This window comes from Cryptomeria japonica, chromosome 2, assembly GCF_030272615.1.
Source record: "Cryptomeria japonica chromosome 2, Sugi_1.0, whole genome shotgun sequence".
In the NCBI taxonomy this organism is placed as follows: Eukaryota; Viridiplantae; Streptophyta; class Pinopsida; order Cupressales; family Cupressaceae; genus Cryptomeria; species Cryptomeria japonica.
In genome coordinates, this window is record NC_081406.1 from 643,389,544 (window position 1) to 643,406,297 (window position 16,754).

A 16,754-nucleotide genomic window follows, 5' to 3' on the forward strand; every position below is an offset into this window, starting at 1 on the left:
GTAACGGAGATGTACAGTACCAAACAAGGTACCAAGGAGACAGTACGGGCATACAGTCGGAGGCTGAAAGAACTCTTGGGTAAAATGGAAAGCCAACCCGTAGATGGATTGAAGAAACGATGGTTCGTTGAAGGGTTGAAATCCTCCCTACGGAGGAAGATGAAAATTGTACCCCCGACGTAATATGATGACGCTTATAATAGGGCGATGGACCTGGAGAGCGAACACAAAACATCAAAGAAGAAGAAAAGTAATAAATCCTCATCCGAGGATGATGACCCTTCACAGGAAAGCAGCAGCGATGACGAGGCTGGCAAACGGGTGCAAGCGCTCCAGAAAGACATGGAGCGAATGAGAAAAGAATTCAAAATAATGAGAAGCACTGGTCGGAACGAAGGGGACATATGGTGCACTGAGTGCAAAGAGGAAGGGCACACAAAGGGTACTTGCCAAAAGAAGGCATTCTGCGAGATTTGCCAAGTGATGGACACTCCACCAAGGAGTGCCCATACAACATGAAAACCCGAAGTACGCAAATGAACCAGGTGTTGTTCACGGAGCAGGCCACAACATCCGCACCAGCGGGTACTGGCCAACATACTAACACAACGGCATCATCTGGAGGATACCGGGACAACAGACGCGGCGGCGGAAGGAATAGCAACAATAACAATAACGGAAGCCGTATCCAGTATGACGCCAAGGGCCGGCCAATTATCCAATGTAGGGCCTGTAATCAGTGGGGGCACTTCGCCCGTGATTGCACGAAGGAAGCCACCCCTCCGCACCTCTGTCGTTGGTGTGGGCCAGGCGACCATGAGGACGCAAATTGCCCGCAGGCAGGGGTTAATCTCCTCAACATTGAGAAGGCTGAGAAGACTGGTGAGAAAGAAGTACTGGTGATCACTCGCGCCCAGACGAAAAAAGCCACTTATCCCGACCCCCGTACGGAGAAGGAGAGATTACGGGAGGCAAAGGCCAATATTGAATGTGAGATGACGACCGAACGACGGGACAACGAGGTGGCGAGTACATCATCCCATACGGAAGCGGAAAATAACATCATTGGGCAAATCTTGCAGATAGAGGTGCCGATAAAGGTAAAAGACCTTCTAGACTCTATGCCACAATTGAGGACTGCCATCCTCACCAATGTGCAAAGCACCGCATTGTCGAGTGCACCACAGGTAGGGGTTCCCGCCACCGCATTATCGAGTGCACCACAAGTAGGGGTTCCCGCCACCGCATCGTCGAGTGCACCACAGATACGGGTTCCTACCACCGCATCGTCGAGTGCACCACAGGTAGGGGTTCCCACCACCGCTTTGAAGATTACACCACAGGTGGAGGTTTCCGTCAGCCCTTCGACTGACCCGATGTTACTAGCCTTGAGCAGTGGTAGACACCCAGCTGTGGTAGAAATGGGTATCCGTGGGACCATTTTGAAGGACACCATTGTGGACGGGGGATCTGGGGTGAATGTACTACCAGAAGAAACATGGAAGCGGCTGGGGAAGCCCACCCTGTGGCCACCCACATTCAACCTGGTGGGAGCGGACCAACACGGCATTAAGCCACTCGGCCTGTTGATGGCCCAGCAAGTGACAATTGGTACGCAACCATTCTTGTTAGATTTCATGGTTATTCCCTCGAAGAAGAAAGGCTATGACGCCATCCTGGGGAGAGCGTGGTTGATCAACGCGAGGGTAAACCACAACTGGAAGAAAAATACACTTTCCATGGAGAAGGGAGGGCGGAAATATACCATTGACCTACACACCCAAGATGTTGGCGAAGAGCTCGCCTCTTCCGACTCAGACTCAGAGGACTTTAATAAAGGGGAAGGGGGTCCCGATGAAAGCAAGGGCAAGAACGCGATGGAGCCGAACAGTGAAGGGGTGCTCGAATTGGAGGGATGTTCTGAAGGTGAGGTATGCTCACTTGACGGGCTCTTCCACTAGCAAATGGAGGATTACAAAATGTTCCAAAGCTATAGGCTCGAAGTAGAGGAACCAAAGCAACCAATAGAGGTGTACTTGCCGGAATACAAAGAATATTGGAAGGGAGACGCCCCAAACCCTAGCGACGTAGATAATCTGAAGAGTGTTGGCAATGATTGGAACCCTGTGTGGAAGACCGTAGTCTTCAAAATCTTTATTATTCTTCTTCTTCTTATGTACGGGAAGGAGACCGTGGTCCCTGTAGAATTTGTGGTTCCAGGTCTTCGGATGGCCATGGAAAATAAACTTGCCACCAATAGGCCCAAATTGAAACCCTACCACGCGAAGTGCGCAAGGGACCCGAGAGGCCGGACGGACACCCGAGAGGATGGAAGGGGACCTGAGAGGCCGGGCAGGCGACTCGAGAGGCACGGGACAAAAGGAGACTTTTGGGCGAGGAAAACCAAGAAGGATGAAGGGCGATCCCAGAGACAGGGGACCCGAGCCGAAGACTCTCTAGACAACTTTGAAAAAAAAAAAACCGTACGGTCATACGAGACAGTTAACTGCACAGCAGGAAAAAAAAATTGTGAAAAAAAAAACACAACCGTACAGGGCCGTACGGCAGATGACCATACGGTTGGAAGAAAGAAAGAAAAACGTACGGTCGTATGACAGGCGACCGTACGATCAAAAATTTATAAAAAATGAAAAAATCGCACAGTCGTACGACAGCGACCGTACAGTCAAAAAATTACAAAAAAAAAAAGGAAGAAAAAAGGGGACGGACCTACGGTGGGACCACCGTGCGGTGGTAATACCGACGGTGACCACCGTGCGGTGGGCCACCGGCGGTGGTAACACCGACGGCGACCACCGTGCGGTGGGCCACCGGTGGTGGTAACACCGTATGGTGGACACCGGCGGTGGCGCCCGCAGCCGCACAACTCACCCGCCCGCACACTCATGCGCCGAACAGCCCACAGCCGCAAAGATTAAGATGCACAACCACGCAACCGCTCCGTCGTCAGTGGTCCGCCGTACGGTGGAGGGGTGTTGATGGCACGGGAAGGTGGCCGCACGATCGGAGGTGCCGGTGTTGTTGTTGACCGTACAGGGAGGTTGTATGGCCGGGGTGCCATCAGGGACATTATAGTGCCAAAAAAAAAACGACGATGACCAGATTTAAAATGATTTGCTGGAGTTTGAAGCCAGGACACTGGAAATTCAGAGTGGAAAAGAAGGGTTGTTGGCATCTTAAAATATCACTGAAATGCTGTGCGCCATGGACTTTCGTATGGTTCTGAGGGTTGTAAATTGGTGTTGGCGGCGGGGGCGCTGCCCCTCGACCCCGCCCTGTACTGCGTGCGCTCCCCAGGACCCCGCAGGGGCGCTGCCCCTCGACCCCGAGGGGCGCTGCCCCAGACCCCGCGAGGGGCGCTGCCCCTCGACCTCGCTGGGGGCGTTGCCCCCAGACCCCCAGTTTATTTTTGAGCTACAAAGTACCACGAGAAGTGTTGTGGTTGTTCATACTGTGAGAAAGAAGCCTGCAGCTAAGCATTGGCGGGGAAGCCATAAGCCGTAGAGGGAGACAGATTTGGAGGTTGCGAACAAACAGAGTTTGAGGGAAGGCATTGCAGGTCCACGCAGTTGTATGACATCAAGGAATTATTCAGTTCAGTTTTTAGCCTTTGGGGAGTGTGATGGAGGATTTGAGGTGTCTCCTAGCATTTGTGCCAACGGATTGTGGCCACCTCCAGACATGACGGGTACGCTTTGAGGAACTCGGAGTATGTCTCGGTTGGACGTGAGGTTGTCTTGGTGGATGCACAGAGGGCTCGGGAGGAGCTGACCACCAGGTTGGAGGCAATAGTCACGTGAGACTTAGTTCAGCGTACCCAGGAGTTGGATGCCGGGAGAGCAGCACGGGTGGCTATCGAGGACAAATTGGCTAGGGAGACAGTATCATTTGAGTAGCGGTTGGTGGAGGCTGAGATTGAAAAACGTGTTTTGCAGACGAGTTTGGTTTAGGCACAGGAGGACTGGGATGTCAAAGGAAGCAATAATGGTGAAATCCACACTTGAGCATTGAATGGTAGCAGAAAAGGATTTTCAGGCGAGGACGCAGCAGGTGTATGAGTTCCGGGCTCGACTGGCGTCAGCAATTCCTGCAGTTCTCTACCTTGGTTTTGTTTAATGTCATCTATATTTTGTATTAAGTCGTCCGGAGTCGACTTCTTTTCTTGGGGGGGGTGATGTTGTCAGGAATAATCATTATGTTATGTTGTTATATTATGTTTATGTTGTCGTCGGTAATAATGAGTTACGGCGGTCAGTTGGTTAGCCGACGGGTAGGTAGTTGGAGTTGCGACGGTTGTGTCGCACCCCTTCTGGTATTATATATGGTGTACCTTTTCTTCGAAGTAGGATCATGATAGTCGTGTCAGATGTAATGTTATAAGCACTTATTGTACATGGACTGTGGAATTAATACGGAGGCTGGTTATTTAATATATTTCCATTATGTTATGTGCATTTACTTTCTGCATTTAACCGTTTACCCGAGAGGGTAAACAAGAACGATCCAAACGTAAGTTCCTTTGGATTACCAACATATCACATCAAGCCAACTGAGTCACATCCATTGCATAATTGGAACCTTGGAGTCAATCATTTGAACTTACTACAATCTTAGCATACGATTGAACTTTGATCAAGAGTAAAGTGATCGTTGGGAAACTTTATTTTGTGTTAAATGTTGTCATAAATCAGCAAAAGGCACATGTTGCAGAGCATATTGAGCAAGAGTCTTCCTTTTATGCCTTTATGGTCAAAAGACCAACAGATTATATCAAATCTTTTGCATGGTACATTGATTCTGGAGCTTCTCAACATTTTACGCACAAGAAAGATTGGTTCACAGAGTACAAGGCTTGCCCCGATTCAATGATCTTCGGTGGTGGTGAAGAGTATACAATTGTCAGCAAGGGCAACGTTTAGATTACATCTGGAGGGAGAAATCTCATATTTCTCAATGTTATACTATGTTCTGAGCATGTCAATCTGCTCTCTATGAGTCGAATTATGCAAAACTATCTAAAGTTGGATGTCACCTTCAATGCACACAAGTGCCACATTGTTGACAAGTCGTCCAAGAAGACAATTGTAGTTGGGCTCAAAGATCATCGATTGTATTGGTTGGTTGATACTGGAGAATCTCAAGAGCATGCAATGGCTGCAAAGAGTTCACCTATCAATAGTCTTTGGTATCAACATTATGTGCATCTCAACCTATCATACCTCTCTCAAATGGCTTGAGAAAATTTGGTAGAAGCCTTACCTCAGATTCCACAACAGACAAATGGCGTGTGAGGAGTTTGCCAAGCAAGGAAGAAGCATTGAACTCCATTCTCAAACGAACAAGCTTGGAGAGCATCCAAGGTCTTGCAACTAGTTCATGTAGATGTTTGTGGACCAATGAATATTGCATTGGTCACTGGTCCAAGTATTTTCTCTTGTTTGTTGATGATTTCAATGCGAAAATGTGGGTGTTTTTCCTAGAGGCAAAATCAGATGTGTTTAATGAATTCCACAAGTTTAAAGCATTAGTTGAAAAAGAGTCAAGATGTTAGATCATAACTCTTAGGTCACATATGGGGGTCAATTATGTTCCAACAAATTCACCAACTTTTGTGGTAAACACAATATTAAGCGTCAGCTTACCACACCCTACACCCCTCAGCAAAATGGTGTTGTTGAGCGGAGGAAGCATACTATTACAGAGATGGCTCGTTGTATGTTGGAGAACAGAAATGTTCCTAAGAAGTTTTTGGCTAAAGGAATGTAGGCTGCAGCGTACCTTCTTAACCGGTCTCCCACACATATCATCAAGAAGATGACCCCAAAGGAAGCATGGTCTAGGAGGAAACCAAAAATCAGCCATCTCAAGGTTTTTGGTTCGACAACATATGTTTAGATTCCAGATGCAAAGAGGACCAAACTAGATTCCAAAAGTCAAAAGTTGATGCTTGCAAGCTACAATGACAATCATAAAGCCTATCAGTTGATTGATGTGGACACTGATCGTCTCACTTTTAGTAGAGATGTTTTTGATGAAGAAGGTGGGCCCTTTCTGCTCTCTTCTCCCATCACAAATCCTGAAGATAGGCTGAAGATTTGGGTGTTAGGCTTCCATTAGCTCCACCAAAAGGGAGGGATTCTAATGATTATGAACTTGTGGAATCTCCTAGGCATGATCCTATTCCAACAGATTTCCCTCAGGACAACCTAGATCAACATCCAGATGATTTCATTCCAAGCAGCCCAAGTCATGATGATCGTCCTAATTTGGAAGAAGATGCTTCTACTCCCTAACCTAAGTGGTGGGAGAAGCTCGCCAATGATGTTTGGGATAATGAGCTTGTTGAGGGTAGATCATCCAAAGGCAAGAGCAAACAGAGTACTGTCAATTTTGCTCTTATGGCCAATGTTCAGAGTGTTTATGAGCCTCAGGATTATTCAGAGGCGAAAGGTAAACCCAAATAAGAAAAGGCTATAGAATCTAAGCATCATAGTCTTTTGAAGAACACTTAGGTTTTGTCAAATCTTCCACCAGGAAAGAAACCCATTGGTTGCAAATGGGTCTACAAAGTAAAATACAAAGTTGATGGAGCTCTTGATAAATACAAAGCTCGGTTGGTGGCTAAAGGGTTCTCGCAGAAAGAGGACATTGACTATGAGGAGACCTTTGCTCCTACAGCAAAAGTGAGCACCATCTGGTTGGTTCTAGCCATTGCAGCACAGTGAGGTTCGAAAGTCCATTAAATGGACGTGAAGAGTGCCTTCCTCAATGGTGATTTGGAGGAAGAGGATACATGACGCAGCCTCAAGGTTTTAAAGTTGTGGGCAAAGAGCACCAAGTATGCAAATTAGTGAAGACTCTTTATGACCTAAAGCAGGACCCCAAGGCATGGTACATTAAGATTGACAAGTTTTTGGATGGACGGGGCTTTCAGAGAAGTCCTTCCAATCCCAACTTGTACATCAAGAGAAATAGTAGTAACATCATTCTTCTTGTCATCTATGTGGATGATATGAAGTTGAACATTACTGGTAGTGGGGCACATTTGCTTGAGCAGATAAACTGAATTTGTGTCAGGCTTTTGATATGATCGATTTGGGTCTTCTGCATTATTGTCTTGGTGTAGAGGTTTGGCAAATAGGTGGCAGTATTTTCATTTCTCAGTCGAAGTATGCCAAGATTTTGTTGGACAAGTTCAAGATGACAAATTATAAAGTCTCATCTACACCTATCCAAAAAGCGCTAAAAGTATTAGCCAATCAGATTCACCAACAGTGAATGAGTCCGCATTTAGGCAACTAGTTGGCAGCCTCATTTATCTTACAGCCACTAGACATGATCTAATTTATGCTGTGAGTTACATTTCTTGCTTCTTGACAGCCCCTTGTTGGTCGTAAAATGGGCTTTGTACTACTTGTTAAGCTACGTTGGTTAAGTATGTTAGTGTCATCGAGGGTAGTTGTCTGTTGCACGACGGTTCCCCACGGGTGGTAACCGCAACCCTCGACCGTGTCTTTATATATGCTCTTGTACTTGTTGGATAAACTGATGCAGAGAATGATTATTGTACTAGACATTTTGGCATTAATGAAAGCATTGCTCTGAATTTTTGGTTACTATTCTATCCTATGGTTGTCATCTGACTGTTGATATGCAATATTAATAACACACCCCAAGGGGTAAACATCTCGCACCGTTGTCGTCTGAATCTGGGTAGGCACGGAGCGTGAATGGCCTACGGAGGATAATGGGCCAGCCCATTGGCAATAGCATCGAGGGGGATGATAGCCGACTAAGAGAACTTTACGAAGGGGAGAACACAATGACAAGCAACTTCATGATCCGGTTCCAGGCGGCTATAGAGACTTTCGTACGAGGGGAGGCTACACAGGAAGAGGTACCTGAGGGTGTTGTCCGGGACGCTCTCAACGTCAGTCCGGCGGCAAATAGGTTGTTGTACCAACTCCCGCGTCTCCTAGCCCAAGCAACCCTTGCCCACCAGCACCGAAGGGAGGAAACCCAACGTGAGGAGCGACGCCAATAGGTCCTCCGGGAGTACGAAGAAAACAACTGTCGCTAGGAAGAGGAGCGTAATGGCAAGCGATGACGAGAAACTTGAACCTTGAGCCTCAGGGGCAGAATAAAGAACACTCCTACATTATGTACGGGAATTAATGCCCAACTTATTAAATAAGGATAGAAATAAGAAGGCACAAAGTGAAGAGTGGGAGGCCGCATGGAGAGCCCTGATTCTGGAACAAGAAGCAGAACGTAGACGGAGGCTGAGGCAACTTGCTGAAGGACGACCTGCCGAAGGGTTGCTCGAAGGGAACCAAGGAGGTGTCACGAAGGGTGCAGGAGCAGAAGCCGAAGGAGATTTCTATGTGTCGCCAGAACACCATAGGGTGAGAAGCTACGAAGAATTTTTGGAGGAAACAAAGCTAGGAAGAAATCTGGTCAAAGAGACCCGGGATCAGTTCAGGAATTTATCCCTTACACCGCGCACGAAGGACCACCGAAGGGAGCGAACAGACGACGAGGGTGAGAACGGAGGGGAGGGCAACCGTACAACCGTAGGTGCGGAGGAGGCACAGGCACACAGCAAGCAGGACCCCCTCTTGGGACCCATCACACCAAGCACGCGGGTACAAACCACCGTACCCCCAGTCACTCAAACAGCACACACCACCGGCGCGGGTGGGAGTGGTGCAGATGCACGACAAGCGACACGATTCCCATCAATGGCCAGTAAACAGAAGCTGCCAAAGTTCAACAGCGACAGGAAGGAAGATCCCGTCCGCCATTGCCGCACTTGCGAAACCATATGGTCAGCGAACGATGTTACCGACCAGGACGAATGGATAACACAATTTCCAGCAACCTTAAGGGGAGTGGCCATCGACTGGTACTCCGATACGGATAAGGCCAAAGTCGACACATGGCCCAACCTGAAGAAGGAGTTCGAGATAGAGTTTCACCTCCTCAAAGACGACAATGAAATAGTAGCCAAAATCTATGGCACAAAGCACGAGACGATCCGAGCCTATAGTCGACGGCTCAAGGAACTATTGGGGAAAACCGAAAATGGAGAGTCAACCAGCAGATGGGTTGAAAAAGAGATGGTCCGTGGAGGGACTGAAACACTCCCTCCGCAAGAAGATGAAAATTGTTCCACCAACCTAGTACGAAGATGCATATAATAGAGAAATAGATCTCGAGAGCAAGACCAAGACATCCAAGAAGAAAAAGAAGAAGGATAGCTCATCCGAGGATGATGACTCTTCCGAGGGAAGCAACAGCAATGGCGAGTCCTGCAAAAAGGTGCAAGCCCTGCAGAAGGACATGCTGAGGATGATGAAAGAGTTGAAGGTTATGAAGGGAGGTTCGAGCAAGACCAACGAAGGGGAGCTTTGGTGCACGGAATGTAAGACGAATGGCCACACGAAAGGCTCCTGCCTAAAGAAGGCCTATTGTGATATATGCCACTTGATGGGGCATCCCACCAGGGAATGCCCCTACAACATGAAAACACGAAACCAACAAGTATTGCTTACGTAGGAACAACCAACTACATCAGGCGGTACCGGCAGCTCCCAGGCGAACAACAATGCAACATCGGGAGGCTACCGAGATAACCGGTGGGGAGGACGAAACAACAATAACAACAATAACAATACAAGGAGCCGGATACAATACGACTCCAAAGGCTGACCGATGATACAATGCAGAGCATGCAGCCAATGGGGGCACTTCACCCGAGACTGCCCGAAGGGAGAGGCCACACAATATTTGTGTAAATGGTGTGGACCGGGAGACCATGAAGACGCCACCTGCTCGAAGTCCGGCGTCAACTTGCTCAATATCGAGGAAATCAAAGAAGAGGAAGTGTTGGCCGTAACCCGCGCCCAAGCCAGACAAGCAATGTGCCCAGACCGGAGATGGAGAAGCAAAGGGTACGAGAAGCACGGGAAGAAATTGAGAAAGAGATACGAGAGAGGGCACAGGAGGACTGTGATGTCAAGGAAAAAAAGAACTCCTTGTGGAAGCAATAATGGTGAAATCCACACTTGAGCATCGAATGGTAGCAGAAAAGGGTTTTCAGGCGAGGACGCAATAGGTGTATGAGTTTCGGGCTCAACTGGCGTCAGCAGTTCCTACATCTTCTTCATCAGCGATGCAACTACCTCCTTCAGGGACACCCCCTCAGCCTCTTCTTCTCAGTGATTTTCTTATTGTATACAGTGTACTTCATCCCCATTTTGTTGTGTCAGTCCCGGATTTTTGTCCTTGTCGTCCGGAGACGACTTTCCTTGGGGGGGGATGATGTTGGTCGTAAAATGGGCTTTGTACTACTAAGCTACATTGGTTAAGTATGTTAGTGTCGTCAAGGGTAGTTGTCCGTTGCACGACGGTTCCCCACGGGTGGTAAGCGCAACCCTCGACCGTGTCTTTATTTATGCTCTTGTACTTGTTGTTGGATAGACTGATGCAGAGAATGATTATTGTACTAGACATTTTGGCAATAATGGAAGCATTGCTCTGAGTTTCTGGTTACTATTCTATCCTATGGTTATCATCTGACTGTTGATATGCAATATTAATAACACACCCCTAAGGTACAACATTTAGTTGCAGCAAAGCGTGTGCTGAGATATGTGAAAAGGACACCTAACTTTGGCATTCTGTATGGCAAAAGCAAAGATCCTCAGCTGATTGGTTTTACAAATTCAGATTGGGAAAGTTCTATTGATGACAGAAAGTCTACTTCTAGGTATGTCTTTAGTCTTGGCATGGGTGCAGTCACATGGACTAGTAAGAAGCAGCAAGCACTAGCTCTTTCCTTGACAGAAGCAAAGTATCAAGGAACTGTTAAAGCAGCATGTGAGGTAGTTTGGCTTTGTTGGATGCTTTCTGACATGAAAATGTCTCAAGTAGGGCCTTCACGCTTGTTCTGTGACAACCAAGGGGTGCTAAAGCTTGCCAAGAATCCAATCTTTCACGAGCAAACAAAGCACGTAGAGATTCATTGTCACTTCATCCGGCAGTATGTTGAAGATGGATTTGTGGTGTTGTAGTATGTTCCAACTGAGGATCAAACTACAAACATTCTAACCAAGTCTCTATGCCTAGACAAGTTTGTAAAATTTAGAGGGCAACTTGGTATAGCTAGTAGAATAACCATAAGGGAGGGTATTAAAGTAATATCACCATATTTAGCATGTAATGGTCATCTAGTTAGTTTTAGAAACTTTCCTTTCTTTCGTTCACGATCATTTCTGTTTTAGAAACATCATTTGTAATCTTTATTTAAGGAGTCTCTCTCTCCTTTGTAAATAACAAATTACCATTTCAGGGACTTGTAAGCTGTATGATATGCAAGACGAAAACTCATCTCAATAGTTGCACCCAACCCAACAGACCTTGATTTCATGATGTTAGAAATTATCATAATGCATTTCAAGTATTGTCTTTCCTCCAATTAGAAGTTCTTAGTCTAGCCCTAACTTGGTACCTAATTTTATATCTATTATATTTGCCAATCATTTTCAGTATTTCATATCTATTTTCATGTGGAATGGTAGTTTTTTAAGATCCCTATAATTCTAGAAGTAATCAGACAATAACCAAACTCTAATTGCCAACGATATCATTCAGGGGCCCAAGCTTAATCCAAGGTAAGTACAAGACCCAAAATCTATATGGATAGCAATGTGACAATTGTCGACAGTTACTACTAAATATTGTGTAGCTAAACATTGTTATGTATTGATCAATTGTCGACTTACATAATCAATTTCAAATATAGTTATAAATAGTTAAACCATTGGTTACGTTTTAAGTTTTAACAAGCAACTATAGCAGCAAAAATATTTCTCACGATTGACTCAGCCAACCAGAAGATATGGATATGCTTTGGACTACTAGTAGATTTTTTGATCACACATGCAAAAGGCCTGCAGAAGGGTGTGGTTAATGACATTACTCTGTCAGTTTAAGGGTGAAAATTTGTAAGTGCATCCAACAGCTGAATGATTTCCAAAATATTGCTATGGATAATAAGAAATAGGAATCCCAATACGAAATGTTCATGAGTAGAAAACTCTAGTATTTCAAGCATTCTGGAAGAATTAATTCTACAGTTACAGGCTAATATCAGCAACTTCAATAGTTTTGTAAGGAGTCACAACTGACCTTTTTTTAATAGGTGAAGACTATGTCATTTAAAGTCAAGGTAAACTAAGGTCACAAGCAACCCATTCATCGACTAGTCATGAAATATTACAGTAAATTGTCATGTGTGGTTATAAACCAAGATGGCAAACATTTGGTCATTCAAGTAGCATTCCTTATTTAAAATTATCTAGGGATTAAACTAAGAGTCAAAGTCATATTTTGATTCAATATTTAGACAATCTTGAATCATAACGTGACCCTCCAAATGAATGGCCGTATCCCTTCCTCAGTACTGAATAACTAGAAAACTACAAATCATAACTATGAAATATGAAATGATTTATTAACTTCTAGGTCCACCTCATATGGTGCCATAACAAGGTTGTCTTGTAAGTTTGTAACATTGTACATTCATCTAGAACCATTACATAAGCATTTTGAAGAAAACAAAACTATAAATCTCATTATTGTCTTCTTTCCATACCTAAATCTAACATAGGCATATCACAAATTCTCATAACCAGTTTCAAACGTATTTTCTGATTATGTAATCCCCATTTCAGGATTGGTCAAAATTAAATTATCACTATGACATCACAGTGACGCTTGCCGAGTCCTAGGGTATTTCATATTTTAGATGTACTTGTTACGTTTCATTTCAATGTCCACAACATGTTCCACTTTATACAAGGGCCTTGGGCATTTTCAATCATGGCATGTGATGAAGCATGCATGCAATAATTGAAGTCCACATGTTCAGCTATAGATCCAAACTACACAGCATCCCACTTTAGAAGACATCACTACTCTTCTTCAATGCCAAAAAAACAAAGATTTAACTACTCTGAATTTGCTATAACCTAAAGAATTGATATTGAGACTGCAGACATTTACGAATTTAGTATGTACATGGCATCCAAACAGAGAAGTTAGCATCTCCCTTAAAATGACCTACAACATTCAAATATTTTCAGTCATCTTGAGTCACAAAAAAAAATAGTTGGTTATCCTACTGAGGTCATTCTGCAGTTGTACCACAAATATCTGCTCAACTTTGGTGCATCCTGTTAGGAAATAAGGTTTACATTCCATAATTTAATTAGTTTGTAGTTAGGTTAGTTGGGAACTTCATTTCCGTAAGTTTTGTACAGGAAAATAATGGCTTTATACAGCCAATACATTGGATGTAATGGTGGAACCGAATGATAATAATATACTATCTTTTTAATTTATTTACAATGTAAATCTTTATATTGCTATTCTGTTTTGCTGCTCTACATTGGTATCAGAGCAATTATTATTTCTGTGTTTGTGATTGAGGAACCATGGCTATGAAGAAGAAAGAAGGTGCAGTCAAGTTTAGTTCAGTTGGCAGATAATGGGTTCCACTTTATTTCTTGCCGCCACCATTTTGCTAGGTTTGTCCATTTGTTGATCGCTTAAATCTATTGAAGGTTTGCATTAAATTCTGCAAAATATTTTTCAGAGTGACATTTCCATGTTTTGAGGCATTTTAAGGAAGGTGATTGTGAAACTAGCAAGATCAATATTAATCTGCTGGAAAATTTTGTTTGAATAAAGGCACTAAAAGGTGAACCGGTACCTCATTTTAAGTCTTTTTCTATGAGAAAAGAGTTTCAGGCATCTAGTTCTTTGCTGCGCACCACACAAAACATTCATTTTTATTCTTGTTTTTATTTCTACTGTGCAAGAATCTTGTATAAGCAGTTTGCAAATGAGACTATTTTGAAATTGTATTGGTGTTTTCTGCCTCAGTTTGGATTGGGAGTTGTGCAGCATAGAAGAGAGCAGTATTTTTTTTTTTATGAGGCCCTGAATATATGCAATATTTTTTATATGAGGCTCAGGAAGTATTGTTTTGGAATTGCAAATAAAGAAATATTTTTTGTGGTCATTACAAGGGTGTAATATCAGTTTCTAACACCCAATCTCTTGTTTTTAATATGGTCATATGGTACATTGGTTGATTTGTATAATGATTATATTCTCCAAGCCATCCAAGTTATGTCTAACAAAGATTTCAAATTCACATGCTTGTGCTATTGGAGTGGTTCATAGTTTTGCATATGTGTTACTGTGGATGATAGAATTTGTCTCAATTCACAGGAGTGGTATGCTTGTGGATAATGGAGTGTATGGATTCACGAGTATTGTTGGATGATCACAGTATTTACCTAGACCAAGAAGTTTAGGTTGATGCTGATGAAAAGTTTGAGATTCAAGAAATTTACCTAGGCATGGAAGATTAGGTTGATGTTCATGAAGAAGAATTGGAGATTCAAGACATTTGCCTAGACCAAGAAGTTTAGGCCAATGCTGATACAATCTTTTTCTTATTTTTCTTCATAATGTAAACCTTAACTGGGGGTTGTTAGGAAATAAGGTTTACATTCAATAATTTAATTCGTTTGTAGTTAGGTTAGTTGGGAAGTTTATTCCCATAAGTTAGTTTTGTATAGGAAAATAATGGCTTTATAAAGCCAATACATTGGATGTAATGGTTGAACCAAATGATAATAATATAATATCTTTTTAATTTATTTACAATGTAAATCTTTATATTGCTATTCTGTTTTGCTGCTCTACAGCATCCTACGATTAATATGATCTCTGTTTTTTTTATTTACAACTTGTAATCCTTATACAATGTTCTTGAGGCTTTCATTAATGACCTTAAGCATCTTAATCTTAGCATTGACACCTGTTGTTGACTTAAAGTATGTATCTACGTCTTGTGCATTTATTGTTTTAGGCCCTCTAATTTGTCTTATAACAAGGAGGAGCTTCACATGATAAGGAATATGTATTTACCTTTTAATGCTTATCGAGCTTTATACTATAAGCTATGTAAATTTCCATCTTAATTTATTGCCAGCTTTAATATCCAGATATACTCACCATCATAACAATTTCATAACTCAATTACATTTGTCCTACTAAAATATTAAAAAATGCCATTGATGCATCTTTCATCTCAATATGCTTTGGGTCTTCCTTGAAAATTAGGAATAATGAAAACTCATAAACCGGTTAACAACACTGAAACCTCAACCCAAAAAATATAGATATGTTGCCTCTGCAAAAAATGCCCTTGATCTTCTCTATCATCTTAAGTATTGAACTTAAATTAAAGGAATTAGACAAAAGGGATAGCAGGTTGGTATTTATTGCCAGCTTTAATATCCAAATATACTCACCATCATAACAATTTCATAACTCAATTACATTTGTCCTACTAAAACATTAAAAAATGCCATTGATGCATCTTTCATCTCAGTATGCTTTGGGTCTTCCTTGAAAATTAGGAATAATGAAAAATCATAAACCAGTTAATAACACTGAAACCTCAACCCAAAAAATATAGATATGTTGCCTCTGCAAAAAATGTCCTTGATCTTCTCTATCATCTTAAGTATTGAACTTAAATTAAAGGAATTAGACAAAAGGGATAGCAGGTTGGTATGATAAGCTAAGGGAAGCATCAGCATGACAAATAGACCATGAGCAAAACAATCTATTGACAAGACAAAAAAAGTTATATAAAAGATAGAGACTAGCATGTACCTTACCCCTTTTCCAGATTCAAATCTAACCTCTGCCCAGCAGTCACCTTGTCAACTTCATATCTGCAAATTTACAAAGAACGAAATTTTTCATAAGAGTTCCAAATCATTGCCAGAAGACAAAGGGAAACAGAAAACACAATGTAAACAGTGCCATAATAAAACATTTTTATGCTAAAGCTTCACAAATGAAAGCAATTTTAATTCAAGCACTAAAAAATGATCAGCCTCCTTAAATAACTTATTGAATAAACACACTAAACACCAAAAAAAACAAAGTTCAATAGAACCTATGCTAGCAGAACCAAACTTAGGTAACAAACATGACAAGCCATGTCTTGAAAAAAGACAATTGATCATCAAAAACAAAGTTGACAACCAATGTACACAAGACTTCAAAGGCCTGAAAAAACATGACCTTTGCAATAATCAATGTGAACAAAAATGCAGAAGTAGTCTGAACAGTGAAAACTCAATATGAGAAAACAAAGTCAATCTTACTTGAGTTCACTCCGAAGTTTTTCTATATCAGTTCTTAATCTTTCAGTTTCCCGCTGGAGCAAGGAGAAATTATGATCCTGCATTCACCAAACACTAATGCATTTGTTACTGACCAATAAACATGGTGTCATATTGCCAACTTATAAAGTTAAATCAACATCATTAAATATCAGCAATCAGATATTGACAAGACAGATATCAGTCAGGTGCTTTAAACAGGAGCACATGGTAAGAATGATGCTAACAGGGTGGAGGAGCAAAAATTATTTATTTCTTATTATTAAATGATTGAAGGTATCACCAATATTAGCTGTCAGGCTGAAGGAAATTCAAATGATCTTTCATGTACAAGGTGCTAAATGCCCTTTGAAACAAATTCATTGGCAACAAAGTCACTAAACAACTTTACTATAGGGACAAGGATACAAGCATACATACATATTTATGTATGATGCATACATGTGTGTTTTGGTG

General features: G+C 42.6%; 1 protein-coding gene across 2 annotated transcripts in view; it reads right to left on the minus strand.

Moving 5' to 3' along the window:
- The window catches only part of LOC131054980 (protein FMP32, mitochondrial), a 77,572-nt gene that overhangs the window by 25,344 nt on the left and 35,474 nt on the right, over positions 1-16,754 (minus strand). For both annotated transcript variants that reach the window (XM_057989588.2, XM_057989594.2), the window contains exons 4-5: positions 16,281-16,357; positions 15,786-15,842 (exon numbers count right to left, since the gene is read on the minus strand). In XM_057989588.2, coding sequence (XP_057845571.1) covers positions 15,786-15,842; positions 16,281-16,357 — 134 coding nt within the window. The remainder of the gene's footprint in view (positions 1-15,785; positions 15,843-16,280; positions 16,358-16,754) is intronic.